This window comes from Eptesicus fuscus, chromosome 11 (genome assembly GCF_027574615.1).
Source record: "Eptesicus fuscus isolate TK198812 chromosome 11, DD_ASM_mEF_20220401, whole genome shotgun sequence".
In the NCBI taxonomy this organism is placed as follows: domain Eukaryota; kingdom Metazoa; phylum Chordata; class Mammalia; order Chiroptera; family Vespertilionidae; genus Eptesicus; species Eptesicus fuscus.
The window spans coordinates 34,494,412-34,520,348 of record NC_072483.1 but is presented as its reverse complement, the minus strand read 5'-3'; the positions used below and the strand labels follow the sequence as shown (position 1 = coordinate 34,520,348).

The window sequence follows — 25,937 nt, the reverse complement described above, 5'->3', positions numbered from 1 at the left end:
TGTTTGAAACCTAAAGAAATAAATTTTTTCTTCCAATTTGGATGTGTATATAAATTTATTTGTCTAGACTCAGCACAATCAATGCTGTGGTTTCTTGGCATATGTCTACTCTGAAATCATGCTTTGTTGTCTACCCAGGGGTCCTGAGAACATAGAAAATAGCCAGAGTTTACAGTTCTTAGAAAACTAAAAGCAAATGAACTTAGAAAGGAAAATCAGTGCAAAAAAGATTTGATTCACTTTCCCAGGGTCTGCAGCTAGGAACCCAAGCTGCTTTTGAGGGACATCCAGTTTGTTTTGGTAGCTGGGACCTCACACTTCTTCAATTGTTCATTCAAAGGCAGTTCCCACAAAAGTTGGCTAATGGCAACCCTCATGCTCTGTAGTTGGGTATCGGCTCTTTAGGAATGTCTGCACTTTGAGAAGTACACCTGAAATGCTCCAGGTTGTAGAATTTTTCCTTAAGAGTTTTATCAGTATAAAGACAAAGAAATAATGCTAATGCTAGCAGGAAAATCATACAAGATTTTACTGGCCTTTCAGAGCTTTTTAAGAAAAGATGTGAGCCAAAAATATGGCAGGATGCCTCTTCCATTCTCCCCCTCACCCCCGCCAAATTTCTCTTGGCTGCTGAATGTATTTATTAATGACTAAAATACATACGTTGAGCTACTTTAAGGGTGTGAAATACTAAATGGTGTGAAATACTAAAATGGTGTGAAATACTAAAAGTTATTAGCTCAATTCTCACTGATAGAGTTTTCTTCTTTTTAGTATCTTCTACTCATTCATTTTGAACACAAAGGGCTTTAAGATGGAAATAGAATGCATGAAGTTAGCCTAACATGACTGTGCTCCTTGAGCCATAACTTACAGCAAATGGTATCTAACAGGTTAATTAAAAGTTTCATGGATTTGTACTGAGTTCATTCCCTTAGTAATGAAAAGTTTAGATATTCTAGCATAGCAGTGAATCATTTTTTTAATTAAAATGGTAATAGTGACCTAAATTTTTTAAATGTAGGAGAAAAGAAAATCAGGACTAATACTCTCCACCCTTTACTTACAATTCTGTACAGCGTAAGTGACAAGCCACAGTCTCTAGAGTGAAGAGAAAAGGACTGCATGGTTTATGTGAGACAAAGATAGTTGTTAAGGATTGAGTTTCCAACTTCAACTCTGGAACCAATATGATTGTTAAACACTCAGCCAGTGAGAGGACTGATTACCACCTAAACAGAATCCTTTTAAATGATTCAATTGTTGCAGTTTAGCTTCATCATCTTGCTCCACGATGCTTCTGATTTCATGTCCTTTAAATTGAATTTTCAAATTCTTCTCCTCTTTTTTTGTTTAAATGTGATGCTTTTATAAGAACTCTGTAAGTCAAGGTCCAGTTTTTTTGTTTTCGTTTTTTCTGGTACAAAACTTGGAACTCAATGTGTATGATGAATTCATTGCTCAGAAATAATTCAATGTGTGGCCTGCTGTTGACAAAGAAATTCAACATGTTTCCATGAAGGTCCAGTAGAAACAGAGTGAGTTTATAAAATGATTCTATTTCATAATGAAGATATTTTATAAGGCATTTACATTGTGTCTCTTTCAATCACTATGAAAATAAAAAATAAAAATACCCCTCCCACAACTAATCCTGTGACATGAGGGCAATAAAGAGTTGTGGTTTTTTTAAGCAAACACTTTTTTTTTAAAGTTTTTCAAATGTTTAATAACAGTTTGCTGTTATTCATATTTTTATGTGCTTTTGATCAGATACAAATTTTGTAGGGAAATAAGCAAACATTCCTAAAAATGAATTACAAACAACTGTGTTTTAGAATACTAAAAGGATTTTAAAACTTTCAATTCAGCAAAGTTAATCTTTTTCCTTAATTGAAATAATGGAAAAACAAAAGTGCAGACACTTTCATGGCTTGGGGGAAATGGCCTTCATGCCCCCAAAGTCATGTTCCTCAGCAGCCACTGCTGGGACCTGCTGCCACTGCAGTCCTGCATGGTAGGCACCATTTTGTCTTCCTCAGAAGGTTCATCGAGACACTGGTTACTGTTCACATGCCTCAAGGTGAGTCTCTGGAAAAGATAACCCATAATCAGTGCAACATATTGTATCTTAACTTCACTAGCACATCACATTAAATCTGCCCTTTAAAAGACCTTTCTGATTTTTTTTTTTAGTATAAACACTGTGATATGTTTATAAAAGGAACTGTGCACAGGTGGTTGTGAATTGATTATCATACAACTTTCCCTGTCATGGTTTCATCACTGTCTCATACACCTTTATTTGCAGATGGTTAAAGAAATTAGCCAACATGTGTTCTGCATTGCCAAGGATTCGGGTTCCTTTGCAAAAGGCCCATTTGTGAGCTCTGAGTTCAGTCCAGGGCTGTAAATATTAACAAGCTTTCACCAAAGCTTAGTTATCATAGGCATGTGTTATTCAGTAACCGTTTGGCAAACATGCAAAGAGATGTCACAGCTGTGACCCAAATGAGAAAACTGCGAGAGATGTTTCCAGTTCCAAATACTAAACAGGCCGTAGCCTCTGTGACTGAGAAATCCATCGTATTTGAGTGATTATCACAGTGAAGACCTGTCTTGCTTGATAACATGCTCACCATAATTTGGTTTGCATTTCTGAGAATCTTTAAAAAACTTAATACCAAATTAAGTCAGGGATGTGATTGTCACATATTTTAAAATGTATATCTATATTTTCTTTATAATGATGGTATTCATTAATAAGCATCATCTCAGTACCCAAATGCTGAAATGTAATTCCAAAAACTGCATCATGTTAACCGTCATTATACATCTTCCCTCTTGAGTTCACATTTACATTGTGAAATTATGAATTTTGGACTTTACAGATATACATTTTAAGTCCACATGCGTTATACTAATTTATGCTCACTAATTATGTACATGTCTGCTCAGTTTCATGGGCAATGCCTAGAACCATACTACATAAAAAACTTCCAAGAAGAGAAGTGTTTGCATGCATGGGAGGTGATTTGCAGGTATATCTTGTTTCAAATCACCAAAATTAAAGGTAGACAATTTTTTTTTTCTGGCTCATACTATTATAATTGAAAGTTGTATGAAAAAAAATGCAGGGGGAATGTAGTAAAAATGGTGGAGAAACACTGCCTAGACAATCATAATTTGTTTGGATTAGACCTATAAGCAGCCTGCACCTCGTTGTCCTGAGAAAAGATGGAATGGAAACTAGGTTTGTGGTGGAGGGTGCTTAATAGACAACAAGCAGGAAATTAAAAAAGCAAGGTTGTCAGATATGAAGAAGATTTCAAGACTGAGGCCTTTGTTGTTGCTCTTTCAATACACAGAACCGAGCTATTTATACTAAAGTACAGAGAAAAAATGAACAAACATAGGCAAGAAGGTAGTTGATTTATGCTTATGATGACAGAAATCATGTTGTTGGTTTATGAACCAACAGCCAACTTGAAAAAAATTCAAAACAAAACAAATACGATTTTTTTCTAGCAAGCTCTAGTTAAAACCAACAAAATATTCATTTTTGTTACATACCTGAGATCCTCTGTGTACATAGTCCTTTTAAAAATGCTATTTGCCCTTGCTTGCTTCTATTAGATTCCTTTTTAAAATATACATATATGACTTTAAGGATCAAAATGAATATGTTGTCAACTACATAAATAGGGACACTTTTTAAAAAAATATTAGTAAGTGTTGTTCTGTCTAAAAATGTATGTTTTCTTTGAAGGAATTCATTAGTAGCCAAAAGCCACAACTGTAGAGATAACAACCAACCAATCAACCAAAACTCTCTCATTTTTAATGTTGTGCAGTAGAAACAGCAGACATTTTAGGGTCAGGCAGCCCTAAGTGTAAATTCCCGCCCTTCCTCCCCCACTTACTGGCTGTGAAAACTTGAGCAAGTTTTTAAATTATCTGAGCAATCAGATTCTTTGTGAGAAGATGCTCAGTTAAACTGATGAATACTTAAAAATGCCCTTTTCTTTTCTGATTAAAAGATTTGACCTCGGTCAACTCTCTTACCTATGACCCCTTGGCAACCTGATAATGGTAAAATGTTAACTATATTTCTAGGCAACATTACTTATGGTAAAAATGACCTCTGATTGATAAACTGTATCTGCATCTAATCAACTTCAATAAAAACACCTCATGGGAAGCCAAGCTGGGCTTCTCTAAGTGCAAAGACTTGGAGTTTTGCATGTCCCACTGGTTTACTTGAGGCTCTGCCTGTGGGATTGTTACAGAGACACTGTCTTCTGAGAGGCATAAGGCTATGAAGCCAGGTTCCTTTCCACACCCACCTGATGTGGCTCTCATCCCCCTTGCACAGCGCTGCCAGCTCCCATAAAGCAGTATGAATTGCTATGGGAAGTGAGACAAATTCTGTTGAGAACCAAGGTGTGGTTTCTACCCTAGAATTCTGTCCCTTGTTGGCTATTGTGTCTAACAGTTAAAGTTGCTTTAAAAACAAACTAAGATAATATATGTAAATTGCTCTATACATAAGTTACCATTGTGTAAAAGGACCAGACTTTTCCAGCTTCCCAACAGATGTTTAGAATGCCCTAGTTCTAACCTAAACAACATTCTTCTCTCCTCTCCTCTCCATACCTCTATTTCCAGCCTTGTTGGTTCATGTGAACCAGAAAAACTCCCTCCCTAACTTCTCATGTGTTTTCATAGCAAGGTACTGGAAAATATAACATACTTTATTTACAAAGGAAAAGGAACACCTTAAGACCAATTGCACTCTTTACAAGAATTCCATACCAGTACTTTTTTTAGTGTATGCTTAATAATGATTAATTTTATTGCTTACTGAGAAGATATTCACAAATCATGCAAGTGACAGAGAAAATGTACATTTTTATATGCTTTATTATTATAATTATATAATTTAACGAATAATCTTAGTCTTTAATAATGCATTTGTTTAGTATCAGCTTAAAATAATAAATTCCAGGAAGGATATGGTTTATCTGCCCACAACCAAAGTATCTGAATTGAAATTAACAACATTAAATAATTTCAATGTTCCAAAAGAAATATTTTGCTATCTTAATTTTTATGTTTTTAATTTTCTTAGCGGTTTTTCAGCTCTAATGCTGAAATCTATTGTCGTATAGACATGACTATAGTTAGCCTTAAAAAAAGAGCTAATATGTCATAATACATTCCATCAATTATATTTAGGCATATCTATTTAAAATAAAAGAATAAAATGGAAAATACCTACTAATTAATTACAACAGACTAAACACTACTAAATACATGCACACTCCAAATTAAGGAGCAGCTAAGAAGTATAAGACAGAAAAATAAGTTCATGGATAAATAGCACATAAAGATTTTCCTTAACCACATATTAGAGAAGTAAATTTCTAGATTTTGATAACAAAAATACTAAACTAATATTAGTAAAGTCTGCAACACAAACCTCCAAAAATTATTAGAGAATGTAATCAGTAGGATTCTCAAAAATATTTCTAAAAACTTCTGCTCTTGTATAGTTTCTGAGTAGCCATTTTTGCAAAGGGCTATCATTACATATTTCCACAGTGGGCTGTTGGGAGCCATCAGTTACTTTTCTCACTGAGAGACAGGACTGGGTGGTTATGTGAAGAAGAGTGTGGGTCTGTTTGACAAAGAAAATAATGAATAATGACAAAATCAAATACAAAGGCAGTAACCAATCAATCATTCTCTACAACATACAATTTCTACTGGATAAGAATGGAAGGCACATGTCACAATAATCACATCCACGGAGCTGTGAGCCACATCCTTTCACACGGCTTCAATATCAAGTGTATTGGCAGGAGTAAGTGAAGATGGGACTAAGAATATGGAGCAGAGTCTGAGATCAAATGCTGAAAAACTTAGAGAGAAAAGGTTGCCTTCTCAGTGTCCATGCTAGTAATTAAATGTTTTTAGTGCTACATGCATTATTTTGTCAGCATATATATTTTGTCAGGATATTCAAAACCACTGACTAGTCCACAGAGTTTTCAATCATGGTCTTTGGCTTCCTCATTCCTTTGCCATAAACTTCAGTGGATGCCAGGAGAAAATCTAAGGGATAATTAGCTATACGGTTTTGCTTTACTTTGCACTCCAACTGTTTCCACTATGTCTTCACAGGGATAACCTGGTGGTGTTAAAAATGTCCCACATACATATTATCACATTAATCTAAATTCCAATTAGGAAGTTAATGAAGGAAGGAAAAAGAAAAAATATCAAGTCCATTTTGGGCTCTTAGTTTGACTTCATTCTCCAAACACAATTTGTAATTAATTTGTCTGTTTCTTATTTTCCATCTATTTTCTCAGAAGGAGCATACTCCAGGAAGGCCAGGGATCATGACAACCTACACCATCAAACCCAGTGCGGCACATAGGAGGCACTCAAAGGCTTGTTGATTAAACCACTTAGTGAAGGGCTAATGCAGAAAAATTTATTTTGATAAAATTAACTACATATTCTGGGCACCTTAATGGACACAAATCATTGAATTTTCAATTTCAAGGACTGACTTCCTACAGTAAAATGGTAAATTAAAGATTTATAAAAGTAGGAAAGGTAACATTATCACATATAATACATTTTTATTTGTAAAACAGCAATTAAGTATATAGTTTGATTTGTTAAAGAGACTAGTTTGGGGATTTTTCAAAAAGCCAAACTTGAATTTCCTATCTATATTGTTATTTTCTATTTATATTGTTTAAAATTTCTACTTTGGTAATCCTCTACCCTCAGTGATTTTTTTTTTTGTTTTGCAATGAACTTTTCTTAGTAAATTTCATGTTGACATCAAAGACGCCAGTGTTAGTGATTCAGAACTTCATGTGCCGGTAAAAAAAATTATAAAATAAATTATAAACTTTTCCTTGGTTTGAAACAAAAACAAAACTTGATTTTACTTATGCTCAGGAAATGTAACTCCAGAACATGAATACAGTATAAAATTTTCCATAAAAAGTACACTTGTAATATTTTGACCCAGAATGTTTATCACATGAATGACTATTTAAAAAATCAAAGAATTTTCACTACAGGTACTTTAAAAATCCCTAAGTACAACCTAGGTACTTTTAAGCAAAATTAGAAATCTCAAACAACTCCATTAAGATAAAAATTATTTTCAATTTAAAAACATTTGGTGTTTTCATTTATTTAAAAAATAACAGTTTATTTTTTCTGAGTATTTTGCCTAGAGGAGATACCAATTATTATTTTATGTTTTCTAGTAAGTAATTTTTATCACATTCTGAAAATTTATGTAATAGAGGTCATCTAACTAAATACCCTTCAATTTATATTGTGGACATCTCTTTTATCATTAAAATAATCTAAAGACACAGAAAATAAACAATTTCTACAAAGTAGATTTGCCAAAAGTCATTTAACTTTTTCATTTGGGGGCAATCTCTGTCCAGTTTGGAGCTATTGTAAAGAATGCTGTGATAAATCTCTCTCAACATGTCTCTCCACATTATAATCTTTTTTTTAGAAATAATTAGTAGAAGTAAAATCACAAGGTCAAAAGTATAAACATTTTAATACTTATTAGCAAATTTTAAAAACTACCTATAATAATTATTCTATAATAGCAGCAACAGCTAATATTTCATATGCTTATTATGTGCCAGGATAGTGGTTGTCAGTTTTACTGCATTTACGGCAACATTGTGTGTTGTCATTAAAAACATTGCTTGACAGATTGACAGGAACATAAAAAAAAAAAATGAATAAAAAAACACCCATGAGAAAATTTTTATGTATGTGTTTTTGATAGTTCCTTAAATTAATGTTTTTTATTTTTATTGGCTATTCATATTTCTCCTTTGCTATTTATTCAAGATCTTGAATCTTTTCATATTGGGTGTACATTTTTTCTTAAAATTGTTCTTTCTTATATTTGTTGTAAATGCCTCTCACGGCTGTAGAAGACTCAGTCATGTTAACTCATGAAGGCAATGTGATATTCAGGCTGACATGCAGCATACTATCAAATATCTCTTCCTATAGCCTTTTTAAACATTGACTAGAAAACAGGGTAATATGACCACTAATCTATTATAGCACTACTTAGTTTTTCTTCTCTGAAGTAAAAGAATTAGTATTTCCTGGGATTTACAAAATTTTAATCATTGTATTTTAAAATGCTTAAGAAAAAGTGAATACTTCCTGCCTTTAAACTTATTTGTATGTCTGCACCTAAAACAAGATATGTCATGGAGCTTTCTTAAATCAACTCTGTTGAAGATATAATTACTACTGAAAACCAACTGAAACAGGCTAGGGAAACAATTTCAGAGACAAAATAATCATAAATTATAAAATGAGACCTTTGTACCTTTGTATTAAAATACAAACAGAAGTGACTGTATGGTTGACTGAAGGACCAATCATACAGGTCTCAGTTTAAAAGATGCCATACTAAAAGTTTAAAATGAAACCTAAATGATTACACATAGGGATAAACAAAGATTAATTTATACTGTTACAGATATTTAATTTAATATTATTATTGTAAATACAATAGGATTTCCTCTATTGATCAAGTACAGAATAACCATCATTTAAAATTAATATAATAAAGTTGTTATTCAAAATGTTAAATCTCCAGATAAAGTGACCTGTGCATTTGTTAAAACAGAATGAGTAGTTTAATAAATCAGTAAAATTTTAATAAACAAGAACTAAAATTGTAATACTAAACTATTAAATTTCCTATTCACTAATTTATTCTACATAAGAAATCACAGCTATGGGTCAATAGGAATATGGAAAGGTAACACTTGTCTGATACAGGCAGCCTTTGAAAAGCAAATCAAGCAAGTATTTTTATTAGGAGTGCTACACAGGGAAATGGCTGGGTTGCCAGTTAATAGATCACTTACCTTGAAATTATATTCCCATTTACCTGCTTTCTGATAAGGTAAATAAGAGAGGTGATAAGTAAAGTCTACATATTAGCTGCTGTGGTTTCAGTAAATACCAATCCAACATATTTTACCTACTAAAAATAAATTCCTTGCATTATGACTCTGAAACACTTGATACAGATGGATATTGAATTCATAACAATATTTTCTCAGTCAACTTGCTCAGTCACATGAAAAACAAGACTTATTTTTAGCATCATATTTTGCTCCCCTTTTTATTTTGTTGCATAGTGTTTGTTGAGCAAAAGTGTTCTGTTCCAAAATTAGACTGTCACACTGTATGTAGCTGCCTGGATGCTCAAAAGGAACTGTGATTATGTGCACTTATTGCAGGAAAATGCGAATTTCAAATGGATTGAAACATGATTGCAATGTTCAAATACAATATAAGAAAACCTGAATTAAATAGAATGGATGAATGACAGACCCTTATGAAAATAATTTTTAAAGTGGTTCAGTGAGATGAAATGTAGGCTTCCCCCACTCCCTTTTTGACTTAACTCTGAGTCAATGGGTTTTCATAGCACCAAAGTGTTCAGGTAATTTATTCAGGTGATTCTAGATCAGGTGAGGACTTTGCAGATTTGCTAATGATGCTCAGTTGCCCCCAAATCAAACATGTTTAGCTAGGAATAGGTGATACTGAGTTAAATTTATGGTTGTGTTATTTAAGAAATATTTCAATAAGAAAATAGGGCACTATATTTTTAATCAAAGTTGACCAAAGACATATATTGCTTACCAACATGTACTCTATTTCATTCAAATAAAAGTAGAAGCAATTATATATGAATTGTATTATGAATATGGATAGATAAAGTCTAAGCCAGTGGTCGGCAAACCACGGCTCGCGAGCCACATGTGGCTCTTTGGCCCGTTGAGTGTTCTAATGCCACTTCTTCAAAATAGACTCGCCCAGGCCGAAAACCAACTTCTGCGCATGGGCCACGAAGTTTCAATCGCACTGTACGTGCATGCCCGCACATGGTATTTTGTGGAAGAGCCACACTCAAGGGGCCAAAGAGCCGCATGTGGCTCGCGAGCCGCAGTTTGCCGACCACTGGTCTAAGCAATTAGATCCTACTGACAAAGTAGTTTTATGACTGTTTGTCTCAATAGACAATGCTTATTGCAGAACATCTTTCCAATGATTAAGGGGAAATTCTATGTGAATAAAATTTGGTAACACAAATAATGGATATAATTTATTTCTTCCATTTATAGTACTGTACATTTAACTCATCAGATCATAATCATTGAGAGCATCTAATTGTTTCTAGTTTTTCAATGACCTCAAGAAGAATGTGGAAAAATGTGGAAAGAATGCTCAATTAAGTGCTAGAAACCTGGAGTGTGCAAACCCAGAGAAGGCATTTAAATACTTTAAGCTTATGTTTACTAATGTGAAGAATACAAGTAAAATATTATCTTACTAGAGGCTCAATACACAAAATTCATGCAAGAGTAGGCCTTCCTTCTCCCTGCTGCTGGCACCAGCTTCCCTCTGGTACCTGGGACCTGGGCTTCCCTCCTGCCACCAGCAGGCACCCGGACCCGGGCTTCCCTCACAGCCCCAGCTTCAGTCTAATTAGCATATTATGCTTTTGCTATTATAAATAGGACTATCATTAGAATTGTATGAGAAAACAGATTATAGAAACTCTGTATACTGTTATTCCCTTCCACCCGCCCATCTAAAAAAGTAAACAAAGCAGTTAAATAGACTACATGTTTTGAGTCTTTATGACACAGTTTCCATTTTTCTCTGGATATTCCCACAATTCTGTTCCTATTTATGAGTTACTTTTCTAAGGCTGAAAGGATTCCAGGAGATAAGGTGATGGAATATTTCAGCTGTTCACACTGTGAGATTCACAATTGCAGTGATAACTAGCTTTCTTTGAATACTTTATTAGGACCTAATTCTGCCTCCGCTGCTAGTGGGGTGATCTTTGTGCTTTAGAGTTCTGCTGATAAAGGCTCAAAGAAGATAACTTTAAGGGAAGTTTCAGCCATATCATTCTGTGAACACCACCAAGTTTTATTCTGCTTTGAAACTGCACCACCTCAGAGGTTTCTCAAAAAAAGAATAATTTGCCTTTGATAGCAATAGATAAAGGATAAATTAAAGAAGTGGCAAGCAGCACTTGTCTACTTTTCACTGGTTGGAATATGAAAAGACTAGAAATACTTGGCAGTTACTCCTCTCTCCTGACTCAGCGCCTCTCACCTTCTGCTCCTGTTCCCTCCCCCTTCTCTCCTGGAAGCCTTGCCATTTTCCAAAGTACATATATGCCGTTTCCTAACTTTGCAATATTTTTCAACAGTGTATAAAAAGACTAAGGAAGATTAGTAGATATTTGGCCACCGTGTAGACCTGTCCTTGTCAAACTGTACTATGTATGTGAATGCCTTAGAGATTTTGTTGAAGTACAGACTCTGATTTATTGTGTCCAGGGTGATACCTGAGATTTCTAACTTCTATCAAGTTCCCAGGTGCTGTTACTAGTACTAGAATCACACATTGGGTAGCAAAGATTGGGACCATTCCATAGACTGAAGTGGCCCTAAACCTAAAATTTGAAAGAAGGGATGATCATAAAAAGTAAATATATTCCAATTTATTTTTAAAAAGTCATTTCCATTTTTCTTACTTTTCACAAAAAAATGTTTTTTTATTTCAAAACTGAAATGCCCAGAAAGGCAATGCATCATTCCTACAAGTATTCTATTCTCTTGTGACTTCTCTATATTATGATTTATACATTTATAAATTTGGCAAAAAATTTACATTATGATTTAAAATTTTTAATTTAGACAAGTTGAATATCACAACTTAATTTTGAAAACATAAACATGTAAGACAGCAAATTAAACTATTATATAATTATTGTGGTGATTAGATAATTTAAAAATAAACATTTCTCAATACTATTTAAGACATAGTATAAGCTTTACTTGTATGTGTTGTAGAAACAAAATTTCTATGATACAAAATAGTACAATAATCTAAAAGTGCTACAAGAGATAACACTCATCCAATTAGTAATTTTACAAAAACCATGTCTTTATCTTAGGTGAGGCTACCAATTTTATTTTCCACTTTTCTTTCAAAATCCCTTAGTATTCAATAATCCTCCTACTGGCTGATAGAAATAGAAATAAAAACATATGCCTAATTAGCAACAATAGTTATTTCAGAAATGAAGAAACTTGAGTCATGACTATAAAAGCCATTATCCACTCAAAAATTATAGAAACGTTTAAAGATTGAGTGGTATTCTAAAATTCAACAACACTCCATCTAATAAAAATATGTACATTCTTCCCCCTTTTCTTAAAATTATATGCTAGATTTCTTTATTTTAGTACACGCCCAATAAAGTCTTGGGATCCTGGTGAAAACTAAAGTGCAACAATAACAACAAAAAGTTTTATTTTTTAAAAATACTTCTTTCAGGATTTCTCCTTTTTCTGTACATTTATCCTCATAGAAGAGGTAGGGAACTGACTAAAAAAAGTTCAAATTTACTCACATGTATTATTAGAGGAAATGTCTTCTGCAGTCTAACTATAAAGGGTGGTGATGACAATAGTTGAAGAGAAAAATAATGGTGGTCAGATAAAGAAGATGAATAAGTATTGAGAGGACCAAAGAGTCTGGATGAAACACAGTGGTGCGACACAGGAAGGATTCATGGTGTTTGCCTTAATTATGTCCCAGAAACTTGGTAATATTATATAAATCTTAGGGACAAACTTTAACCCTATGTAACTAGCTTCAAATCATCTAAGAATTCAGTAAGTTTTTCTGATATTCCACTTAAGAAATTACAACATCATGCAAATTAAAATGACATTCAAAAAGTTTTTAAAAAGAAGACGTTGTTAAAATATCAATAATACCAACAAATCTGCAGATTCGTTTTTAAAATGTTACTCTTGCAGGGTATTTTAAGCTTTCATAGAAGACTTCATTTGTGAAATTCATTTACCTCTATTGTATTATTTATCATGTAAGAATGAGGTTTACTTCTTATCTTAAATAAGTCACCAACCATTTAATAACATGGAAAATGTAACCCAGACGACAAATTCACTTTGTTAAGCAAAGAGAAATGAAAGAAACGAAGCTGTTTCAAGATAGCTTCCTCATGCAGAGGAAAATATTTCTTTTTTATTAGCTCCATCTGATGGCTGGTTTGGTGTTTACACACTGCCTGGCTATAAATTCCCAGTAATTTTATTGTTTTTTCCCCTCTCTCTTTCTCTCAGAAAGATGTGCTATATTGAGAAGAGGCTGCTTAACTGATTATGTACCTAATTAGTTTACTGAATTTTGCAAAGTATTTACTATTATAAAGAATGTTCAAGCAAATCTTGTCAGTTTTTTTCTTTTTTCCTTTAAAGTGAGAAGCATAAATATCAGAGATTACAACAGAGTAAAATTAAAAATATGAAACTATTGCTGATACTGTTCTGTATGTACATCTGCAAACTTAACTCTCAGATAAGCATAGCCTGCCCTTTGCCTAGTTTATGTTGAGCATGTACATATGATGACAAATTTTAAGCACATAAAAATGACTTTATGTTTCTCATTTAGATTTTATACTTATAGAGTAGTTTGGCAAAAACCTATTTATATAATATACCATCTAATATTATGTAATATAAGCATACATGCTTGAAAGTGCAGTTTTTCCAATGCAGAAAAAAATAACTCAGGTTTTAAATATATTTGAAATGCAGGGTGGGGCAAAAGTAGGATTACAGTTGTTATAGAAAATAATACAATAATTAATCAATAATAATAATACAAGAATAAACTCTGTTTTACATACTCACAATGTAAACCTACTTTTGCTCCACCCAGTATTAACTCAGTTGAAAGATTCAAAAATAAGTAAATTAAGGAAAATACTATACCTCAGCATCATATTCCCATAACTGATTTCCTCTCATGTGGTGGCATTTTAACATGATTACAGGTCCATTGAGTCTAGAAACATCCAAGCACAAGTCATCGGTTCGGATTTCTTTGTCAGCGGTATAAGAAAATACCTGAAAATATAAAATTCAGCTAATAAAATAATATCTTCTTAAAAACAAAAAGTCACAGTATAGCAGGTTTATCTGTGAAAGTTTTCACATCAAATGAACTTTTCATGATCTCTGCTGTGTGATCTTGTGAAGCTAGTTTATCTCTACAAGTCCTTTTCCTCAACTGCAAAATAGGGACAGTGTCACATATTTTATAAGGTTTTTGTGAAGTTTCAATTTAACAAACTAAATTATGAAATGCTTATTATTTGCCGGCACCATCTTTCCTGCACTACGCTTGCCTTATAAAGCGCACACAGGTTCAACAAAATAAAGTTTGTAAATTGCATGGAGCTCAATAAAAGGCAGTCCTGGTTCCCACCACCATGTGCCCAATGCCTCACTTAGAGACAAGGATGTTTTTCATAAAGCACTTTACATCTTTCTTTCCATAACAAAAGTACATCATGTAAATTTTATTAAATATTGTTAGTGAGTCTGTGAAGGTGGTAGAATTAACTTCTCTAGGGAGCTCAATAAAGGTAGGCTCTCTGCTTATCTTTCTCATGTGCTTTGGGCTGGGCTTGACTACAATTCTCAAAATATCCAAGAAATGTCAAGGTGGATTGTAGACTCATTGTTAGCTAATTCAAACTGATACTAAGTAATCTCTATTGCTTTGTTCCTGGTGTGAATAATTTATTTATAAACATTGATTATTAGAGTTTTATGAGAGTTACTAAGTTGTTTTCTTCCATTGGCTCTGATAAGCATGGTTCAGGATTCTGTGGATATCTATTTTTTCTCTTGCAAAGTCCAGAAGGAGTATATAAGGAAGATGATCTCAGGGTCTTTTTGTTTCCCAAACCAAATCTGATAAGATTGGAGGAAGTCAGCTCTACAAATCATGTATAAACTCTGGAGCCCTAGTCTTTAAGCTGAACAAGTTAGTCTTGAAAGGATTGCTGTTACAGTATGCTACTCAGGATTTCTCTGAAAATCACAAGTCAGAAGAGGAACATACAAAGTCAATGACGGAGCCCAAGAAACCTCTTAAGACAGCATCTTCAAAGGAAATCCTTCACAAAGGTTATACATTCTACTCAACGGTATAAAAACGTGATTAAGTGAAGTTCCTTTAATAGAACTATATCTTCCTTTGTAATCTTTTGGTCAAGTTAGTTCTACAGACAACTAAGATGGCAATTTTTATTCAATTATTTTAAGTTCAGCTCTCACATGAGAAGTGAATGACTTTTTATTCCATTTTGTGGACCGTGTTACTTATGATTTTTTCCAAGATTACTTTGATCTCTGTAACAACTCGGGTTTTATTGTCTTCCACTGTATTAGTTTGCTAGGGCCACCATAACAAAAAGTACCACATGCTGGGTGGCTGAAACAATAGAAGTTTATTTTCTCAGAGTACTGGAGGCTGGAAGTCCAAGATCAAGGTATCAATAGAACTGGTTTCCTATGTGAACCTTTCTCCTTGGCTTATAGATGGCCATCTTCTCCCTGTATCTTCACATGGCCTTCCCTCTGTGCTTGCCTGTGTCCTGTAGATTAAGGCTCACTCTAATGACCTCATTTTACCTTGATCACATCTTTAAAGATCCTAACTCCAAATATAGTCACATGTTGAGGCACTGAAATTATGACTTCCCCAAGGAAATGCCTGTTGGGGGTCGGTGGGGGGCGGGCGCACAGTTCAGCCCATAATACCTATCAACCCTTTAAAATGTATCAAAAGAAATAATGCATCTTTTCCTACCCCTTGATGAAAACTACTGGGTTTATTATTTTTCTGCTTACTTATCTAGATCCCTTGGGGATTCGATTCAGAAATTGGATTGGTCTGTTTAATATCATCAATTGAAACTCTGAGTGAAATCTAGTGGCAGATCATCTCCCTTCTCTAAATTGGGCTGCTTTAGGTTGGAAGTCTGCAGTGGGATAGGGCAGCCTTGACTTCTCTATTTCACTGTCTTAAGTTTTTTGTTTTGTTTTGTTTTGATTCTTATCTCCCTTGCCCACTCCCAATTTCCTCCAGGCTTCTAATTAGCTTTTGATTCTTCCAGGTTGGTAAAAGTCTAGGAGAGGTCTTACCTGAACTGTCTCTTTATAGCTCCTTCCTGTTCTCTGGCCTGGCAGAATTTGATGCTCCCTTTCCTGACTGTGGTTCTTCCTAGATTCCCATCACTAAGTACCTCTCACTGCAGTGCAAAGAGGACCACTTTATATCGCTTGACAACTCAGAGAGGCAAGATGACCCAGGCAGGGCAGTCACTGTAATTTCGTTTCCCAGCCAACTTTGCCATGTGTGAGTCAGGTCACAGCCTGCCAAACCGCACAAGTATAAGAAGTACATAGGAAGCTCTAAGAGTGGGGTCCTACATAATTTGTAGGGACCAATGCAAAATGAAAATGCAGAACCTATTGTTCAAAATTATTGACTTTCAAGATTACAGGGCCCTGGTCAACTGCAAGAATTGCACACCCATGAAGCTGCCCCTGCCTTGAGTCCTCTTCTTCATAGCTGTGTCACTGGAAACTGGCCCCAACCCTCTAGAGGGAGGGCAACTACTCCCCTCATAGAATTCCTTACAAAGTTCTCCACCTTTTGAAAACTCCTGTCCTCCTGTTATGTGTTAAATTGTCTTCCTGCAAAAGATATGCTAAAATCCTAAACCCCAATATCTCAGAATGTGAACTTATTTGGAAATAGGGCCACTGTAGAGGTAATTACTTATGTTACCAGGAGGTCATACTGGAGGAGGGCAGGCCCTTAAACCAAAATGACTGTCGTCCTTATAAGAAGACAGAGACATACAGAGAGAAGACAACAGACCTGTGAATTGGGAGATGGGAATTGGAGCCATGTGCCTACAAGCCATGGGAACTGCTGGAAAATTCCAGAAGCTAGAAGAAGCAAGGAATGATTCTCCCTTACAGGTTTTAGAAGGAATATGCCCCTCTGACGGCTTGATTTATTGACTCGTAGGCTTAAAAATTGTGAGACAATAAATTTCTGTGTTTTAAACCATCCAGTTTATGGTAGTTTGTTAACACCGTTCCTTTTATTGCTATGCAGGTTGGGGGGTCTAAAAATCATGGAGTCGGTGTTCCAAACTGTCATTGCAAATTCTGCACACAGGGAAGTCTGGTTCTATATTTCATATCTATTGTATCTCGTTGTCTGGGATGAAAATTATGACATCCAGTTATACTTTACAAAAGCTTTGGAACAACCATTTTTATAATAATTTTTCTATTTAAATATGCACAGTGATCTTTACTGTGACTAGGTGATTTTTCTTCTTTTATGCATATTTACAGAGCTCAAATTTATTTGTGTTTCTTAATTGATGTCTTAAATGAGTTTAGCAATAATTTCTAACCTATGAAGGATGGTAGCCAATTCCAACCACAATTCCTTTTAATGTTATTCTGATTATTTTTTTATTGATTAAGGTATTACATATGTGTCCGTATCCCCTATTCTGATTATTTTTAAGTAAAAGTAAGCATTTTCATTATTCTATATATGTATCTAGTTTGTTCTGGATTTTTTCATTTCAGTAATGTCCAAAGGAATTTTATAATTCTTCAAATATACACAATGAAGACAAAAATTAAACAATTTTTCAAGGACTGCTATGAGAATGATCTTCTAAAATATTCTGCATGAAATTAATGCTTTATTTCACACAATGAAAGATTGTGTCTATACATTCTTTTGAAAGTTTCATCATGCTTAAAATGCTAATGTTGTGTAGTTATTTCTTTAAAAATACTCCTTTATCTTTACACCTCTGGAAAAATGCAAGCAAATATTTGCTTAGATTAGTAGCATAAGTACATCTTTCAAGCAGTGCAAGTTTCAAAGCAAATTCACTGTTTCCTTATTTGGACTGGACCAAGGCTCCTTCAGCAAGAGGCTCAGGAACTAAACGCCCTCTGCTGGCTCTGTCTTGCCATAGGCCTTTTCTTTTTCCTTGGATGGAGAAATATTTTGCAATATACACAATTTATTATATATAATATCTCTTTAAAAGATTCACACACTTATTTTATCCAGCTTTGCTATGCAGGTTGGGATTTCCCAGGGTTTAATTTTAATTTATAAAATAATTTTAATTTATAAAATTTTAATTTATAAAATAATTTTCCTCAGAACAATATTTTCCATAAAGTAGACTTTTAAGGGACTCTATCCCTTTATGCCAACTGCTTCACTACTTGTATGAAGACATCAAAGCCAACAAATTTACTGGATTCACCCAATTCGCCAGAGCTGCTTAGTGATGGAGGTCTCTCTGGACCCCAAGGTCATTGTCACTATTATTGTACTTGACTCTAGGGCCCCTTACACACCCATCACTTAGTCATTTTGGAGCTTTGGGCCCTCTGGGGGATCACTTTAGGTATCTGAAGTATGATCAATTTGAGAAATTTGTTAACAACTATCCAGAGGGAAAAATTATAAGAAAATAAACACTAGGTTCCCCCCCCCCCCCTCATTCTATAAAAATAGCCCAGGAAATTTTGTATTGAATTAAAAAGGAAAAACATTTAGCAACAAAAGTTAGAACTTTAGCATTGTAATTTTTCAAAATGCTCTCTTTTACTGTATGTCACACAATCCTGAAATCAGCACAGAAAATGCACAGATGGAACTGAATTCATCAATGGAGCTTCTAAGCAAAGAGACTTTGCTCCCAGACAGGTCCTTTTTCTGTTACTTGATTCCAGGCTGCATCTATAGCCTGTTTGCCCAGTGGTTTGTGCAGAAGAGGTTAAGGAGAAGTAGCTAGCTTCTAGCTGTGTATTCTTAACTTACATGCCTAGATGACATCTGTGGTGTTTCACAATTCCAATGATCTAAAACTGTTATTAAAAACAGGATGTGGGTGTGAATCTCGTGTTCAATGTTTCCATCCTGTCCTGAAATCATTTGTGACGTATCAATACTTTCTCCTTTCACTTCATTAAAACTGAATGTAATAATTTGCTGTTTATTAATTTGTGCTCAGCAGTTATCTCATTCTTGAGTCCCTGACCCAGGATGTGCTGATCACATCACTATGACTATTCTTCCTGTTCTGCTCTACTCAGGAAAAGATTACCCTCCTTATATGACTTCCTTCAGCAGCTCTTTGTAAGGACTCTTACCTCGATAGTTTGCTCGCACTGTGTTGTAGGTGTGGCATCATTTGTGTGTATCTTGGAGCAGGACAGCACTAAAACAATGGGCTTTGGAAAATGACACAGACCTGGGCTTGAGACTTCCCTCCACACTCTGCTATTTGAATGTGCAGATGTGGACTATGGTGAATTCTCAGAGCAGAGTTACTGTGAAGCTTTGTCAAAATCTTGGCCGAAACCGGTTTGGCTCAGTGGATAGAGCATCGGCCTGCGGACTCAAGGGTCCCAGGTTCGATTCCGGTCAAGGGCATGTACCTTGGTTGCGGGCACATCCCCAGCAGGGGATGTGCAGGAGGCAGCTGATCGATGTTTCTAGCTCTCTATCCCTCTCTCTTCCTCTCTGTAAAAAATCAATAAAATATTTAAAAAAATCTTGGCTTCCTTATCTGGGAAAAGAGACAAAGATGCCCCTGGTTTCCTGAGCTATTTCAGATTTTAAATGAGATAATCCATGTAAACTCTAAACACAGTAGCTGCCCCAAGTAACATCTAAGTATAGGTTATTATCTGTGCAAAATCTAGACATATAATCTATATTTATTACATTCTGTCTCATCCTTTGTTTTATTTTTAAGCCTGTTGTCCCTATAGCAATACTAAGGCTATTTTTTCAATATCTATGGAAACAATTCTAGGAAAAATGTATGTGCCCAATAATTACTTACTGAACTGAAATGAAAACAATTTGCCTTTAGAAATCTCTAGTTCACTTTGTGGAAAACAGAGAAAGAAAGTTAATATAATAAGCGGGATGCACTAATACAATAACAAAATGTGATTGATGTTTCTACTTTCTACTTCATTGTGAAATATTCCCATTTTAAACACTACTGATGTTAAAGATTATATATGTTTAATACTTTAAGCTGCCTTGAAGGGTTTTCAAGGAAGACTAGAATTTAAGAAATCTAACATGTAAACGTTATGCCCAGATACTTATATCTTATCATTGTAGTATTAAATACAAATTTAAGCCCAAACACAATTACTTCCAAAAGACACCCCACTCGCTATTTGAATGTGCAGATGTGGACTATGGTGAATTCTCAGATGACCCCAACTTTCTTGCCTGCTGGTGTACATGCCCTCTATAAACACGCCTCCTTTGAGTATGGTTGAGACTTTGACTATGACAGGAAAGTCACTCCATGATTACATTATTCTATACAAGACCTCCTTTTAGCCAACAGAAAAGAGAGATTTTCCTACTTGCCTTCAAGACCCAAACTGCTGCCTAGCCAGCATGGCTCAGTGGTTGAGCATTGACCTATGAACCAGGAGGTCATGGTTCGTTTCCCAGTCAGGGTACATGCCTGGGTTGCAGGCTTAATCCTCAGTGTGGGGGGTGCAGAAGGCAGCCAATTAATGTTTCTCTCTCATCACTGACGTTTCTCTCTCTCTCTCCTTCTCCCTTCCTCTCTGAAATCAATAAAAATATATTTAAAAAAGAAAAGACTCAAACTGCCACGTTTTGAAGAGGGCCATACGACAGGGAACTAAGGGCTGCCCCTTGCTGCTGAGAGCAACCATTGGCAGAAAGCCAGAAAAAAAAAAAAAACACAAAAAAAAGCCACAACACCACCAAAAACCACAAAGAGGGGACCTCAGTCTTCTTACTGCAAGAAACTGAAGCTGACCAATAACCAGAAATCTTGGAAGAGGATCTGGAGCCTCCTGGATTGAAATCACAGCTCCAGGCAACACCTCTATATCAGTTGTTTGCAACCTTGAGCAGACATCTCAGCCACGTTGAGCCTGAATTTCCAGCCCCCAGAACTGCGAGGTAATAATTTTATGTTGTACTAAGCCACTACATTTATAGGGCTTTTTGTTCTACAACAATAGAAAACGAACACACTGACCATCAGGAAAAAGGAGGTTCATGCAAAAACTAGAATCATTCTCACCAAGTGGAACACCTTCTCCTATGCTGTATCTCTGTCATTTATTCATCCAACCATCCATCTATTTATTCAACTGATACTTTTGAGCACATAGAATCTTCAGGCTTTCTCCAATCCATATAGGCCCTTTATGAAACTCTGAATGTGATATATCAACATCGAATAGAGTGCCAACATTTCTGTAAGTTTCTTCCAATATTCCAGCCTGCCTTGAACTCTATTCTCCAAGTGCTCATTACTAATGATTTTCTGTAACATTTATCTTTCTCTTGCTGGTCCTGTATGCTATGTTTTTCCACTGATTGTATCATTTCTTCAGTATTGGTCCTCACACATATAAATTGCACGAGAAGAAAAGTGCATTCTTGGATGGGATACTCTCCTTTAGCCCTGGGCAATTTAATACCAACTTTCCCTAAGATCAGGCTCTATTTAGTGTGGCTTCCTCCAAAAGCTGACATTGAGACGAGGATTCAAAGGCAAGCAGTTTATCAGGTATATGATCCCAGGACAGACCACTAGAGCAATAAGGAAGGGCAAGTAGCCAATAGAAGACACATAATTAATGAATTGTACTGTGGGCAACTGAAGCTTAATCCTGTTGGGGATCTTTGGCAACTAGTATAGAACAAGCACCCTAGTCTCAGTCTCCTCCAAGGTGAAGGAGCTGGGTAATGACACCACCGCCCCCAGCTTTTGCTTGAAGAGTGCTTCTGGGGAGTAGAACTGATTCATTCCCCAGGTGTGACTAGATGGACAAAGCAGCCTCTGGCAGTAAAGGGACAGAGGTTCTGGCCTTTGGATGTTGAGCTGGAAGCACATGGAAGGAAAGACATTAAACAACATTTGGGAGCACCTGCTGTGCATCCAACAAAATATCAGTCATTTAGAAGACAATGTATGTTAAATATGATGTACCGCATCTCATACTATACGTTTCTTCAAGAACCTTTCAGGTAAGCATTATTATTCTTTTAAAAATGAGGAGAATGAGGTTTAAAGAGGTTAAATAACTTCCAAAGTCACTCATTTTGAAAATGAAAGAACCTGTCTTTGAAGTATGGTTTATCAGGCCCCAAATACCATGCCCTTTTCACACACTTTTCACATGCTCTTCCTCACATTAGCATTTTGCTTCTCAATGATTTTTTTAAAAAAATTAAACTCCATACTTTATTCAGATTTTACTAATTTTCCCCTAAAATTCCGCATGAGCCCATGTTCATTTTTTCCCAGCATCCCATCTAGATTACCACATTATATTTAGTCATCACATCTCCTTAGCCAACTGTCATGTTCAGACTTTCCTCTTTAAAAAAATTATATATATACATACATACATACATACATATATACACATACATACATATACATACATATATATAATTTTGTGTGTATATATATGTACATACATATATATACATATACATGTATGTACATACACATACACACATACATATATACATACATACATACATACATATTGATACATACATAATCAATACATACATACATGATTGATTTCAGAGAGGAAGGGAAAGGCAGAGAGAAATAGAAACATTTCTATTTCCTGACCAGGAATCGAACTGTGACCTCCTGGTTCATAGGTTGACACTCAACCACTGAGCCACACTGGCCACACTGGCCAGGCTCCACTTTCCTCTTTTTAATGACTTTGACAGTTTTGAGGAGAAGAAGTAGGGTAATTTCCCTCAGCTTGGGTTTGTCTAATACTTATCTAATGGTTAGTTTGAGGTTATAGGTATTTAAGAGGAAGTGCAGTTGTCATTACATCATATCTAGGGTGCATGGTATCAACCTGACTCACAATGTACAACTTGGACCACTTACCCAGACATAGCACTTGCCATGTTTCTTCACTATAAGTCACCACAACCCCCTTCCATCGTCTAGTCTTTGGAAGCAAGTCAATAAGCACAGCCCACATATAAGGTGGGAAGAATAAAAAATTCCATCTTCTGGAAGGGCGATCATAAATTATTTGGAATTCTGTACAGGAGATCCCAGAGGTCAATGTTAATGTGTCTTAACTTCAGTCTAAAATTGGGCATCATATCCTTTTATTTGATTTACTGTTTCTTAAGATTCCCATAATAAAACATGAATCCAGCTCATGAGCCACTTGTTTCACTCACTGGATAAAGAAAAGGTCTCTGTAGTAGGTGGATTCTGCCACCTAGAAGTGGCATTTTCTCTCTGCAGTCTTTAGGCCCTGGATTGAGCACCCGCAGGTGTGACCTTTAAATACTGCTTTGTTCATTCCTTGATGCTACAGTGGCTATAAAATGCATTTCGGAATTTGTTAAGAATCAGGTTTTTTTGTTTTTTTTTTGGAAAAAGAAATAAACTCTTAAAACAAAAGCAAAAATACACGAAGTTCTGCATATTCCATCCAGATGCACATATTTTACTTCTTTTAAACTTAAAAAAAAATCCCCAAATCTATTTATAAAGTTAGCAACTAAAGAGTTGAAATATGTCTATCTGGTAGGTTTTCATTAGAAGCCTAAGATTCTTTATGAGAAATGAAGATGGACGCTAGGCTGTTTCCATGGTAACTCACTGAAGCAGGCCTTTTTTTTCCATTTAATGGAAAGGTATCATTTCTGTACATACCACATGTAGCTCCTTGCTCTGTATTGGATCAAGTCCTTTGATAAAAGAATAAAAGAAATGCACTGCAAAAAAGTTCTATAGTTCTGTCCCTGCTTGTGGTTAAATTACACTTGGGCACTAAATAACAAGAATGAAAAGCCCTTTTCATTTTGGCTATATTCATTCACCAGGCCATTTTTAATAACAAAAGTGCATGTCCAAGTATTTTCATGAGTTTGTATTAGACATAGGTTACAAGCTATTCTTTGACAACCTTTGCAGTCTGAAAGCTCTTTGCTCCTTTGTCCCCTCAGTTCAAAATTTCCTTGCTTGAAACTTACATTCTATTATTATCTTAGGTACTCTACTTATCAAACTTAATTTTCTACTCTCCCTAGTCCAGGACTGCCACTCCATTTGGTCCTGTATCCTACTCGCTGTCCTCAGACACCCATTCTTTGTGCTCACTGTCAGTTTTCTGAAGCCTTTTAGAACCATTCCTGTCCTTATCATACCTTTTTTTTGTGAATGCTTCCTACATAGCAGCAAAAAAAATTCTTTGTTTCAAGAATCATTGTTTTATATTACTGTTGAGATTGAGTATAGGAATTATGTTCCTATTTACTTATTTATCTTTCATCTTGTAAAAATGTGGAAGTGGATTTACACAAAATTTCATATTTATGACATAAAAATAGATAATAGGGAGGAAACAAAAGAGAAAAAACCCATCCACATCTATATATATAAAACTCTAATGTGCAAATAGACTGAATGGTGGAACAATCGAACAACCGTCGCTATGACATGCACTGACCACCAAGGGGCCTGTGCAGAACATGGTGGGTATCAGCAGCAGGTGGCAGAGTGCAAAACATGGTGGGCATCGGCTGTGGTGGGATGGTGGAGCAGATGAGTGGGGGCGCCAGATCAAGGCAGGGCACCGGTTGCTGTCATTGGGGTAAGGCTCTGGTGGTTACTGAAAATTCTTTGCTCCCGTGTGCCATGGTCCCACCCAGCACTTGCACCTGTTGCTGGCGCTGGCCCCGCTCACACCCACTGCCGGCACCAGAGCCACTGCTGGCACCCTCTGCCAGTGCCTGATGCCGGCCCTGATTGCCCCTCAGGGTTTCTCCACCTGCCCTGCTTCTGAGGGGCAATCGGGGCCAGCAGCCACCTCTTGCACCCACTGCTGGCACCAGCCCCACTTGCACATGCTGCTGGCACCAGCCCCAATTGCTCTGCGCTTTCAGCAGGTGCGAGCAGGGCCGGCGCCATCAGTGTGTGGGAGTGGCAGTGGCGGGAGTGGGGCTGCCAGCAGACAGGGAATGGGAGGGGGGGCATGTCAGGATGGGCCAGGCGGGGGCACGAAGGATGAGCCGAGACCCACCCCTGTTGTCACTGCAGCCTTGTGGCCCACAGTTCCTTTCAAGGTGCATGGATTCGTGCACTGGGCCCCCACTAAAAATAATCTACACTAATAAAAGAGAAACATGCAAATTGACTGTACCTCCACTACGCCCACAAGCCACACCCACAAGCCAATCAGGAGCAAGTATGCAAATTAACCCGACCAAGATGGCTGTGGCCATGGAGTGAGCAGGAGGCTTGGGTTTCCCGGCAATGTGGGAAGCCAAGCTTCCCACCTGCTCTGGCCGGCCCTGGCCTCCGCTCAAGGCTACAATGTTTCAATTATAGAAGATAAATAAATCCCAACAAAAATGGCGGCAGCCATGGAGCTGGAGAGAGCAGGAGGCTTGAGTTGCCCCCTGGCAATGGAGGAAGCCAAGCTTCCCACAGCCCTGGCCTGCCCTGGCCTCCACTCAAGGTTACAAAGTTTCAATTATAGAAGATAAAAAAAATACCAGATACCAGGGCCTCCACTTGGGTCACCAGGGGGCATGGCTGGCCTCCAACCACCACAGGCCCCTCACCCAGGCCACCCCATGCCCCGAGGGAACCCCCACCCTGATCCGGGACACCCTTCAGGGCAAACCAGCGGGCCCCCACCTGTGCACCAGGCCTCTATCCTATCAAATAAAAGAGTAATATGCAAATTGACTGTCACTCCAACACACAAGATGGCTTCCCCCATGTGGACACAAGATGGCCGCCACAAGATGGCCAACAGGGGAGGGCAGTTGTGAGAGACCAGGCCTCCAAGGGA

At 36.4% G+C, this 25,937-nt stretch overlaps 1 protein-coding gene across 4 annotated transcripts in view; it reads right to left on the bottom strand.

Annotated features, from left to right (window-relative positions):
• Positions 1-1,830: 1,830 nt before the first annotated feature.
• The window catches only part of GALNT13 (polypeptide N-acetylgalactosaminyltransferase 13), a 407,064-nt gene continuing 382,957 nt past the window's right edge, over positions 1,831-25,937 (bottom strand). For 2 of the 4 annotated variants that reach the window (XM_054723085.1, XM_054723084.1), the window contains 2 exons: positions 13,929-14,063; positions 1,831-2,091 (listed from right to left, as the gene is read on the bottom strand). In XM_054723085.1, coding sequence (XP_054579060.1) covers positions 1,951-2,091; positions 13,929-14,063 — 276 coding nt within the window. In that variant the 3' untranslated portion in view covers positions 1,831-1,950. Of the gene's footprint in view, positions 2,092-5,494; positions 5,681-13,928; positions 14,064-25,937 lie in introns of those variants that run through there. The other 2 variants (XM_054723082.1, XM_054723083.1) reach the window with 2 other exon arrangements.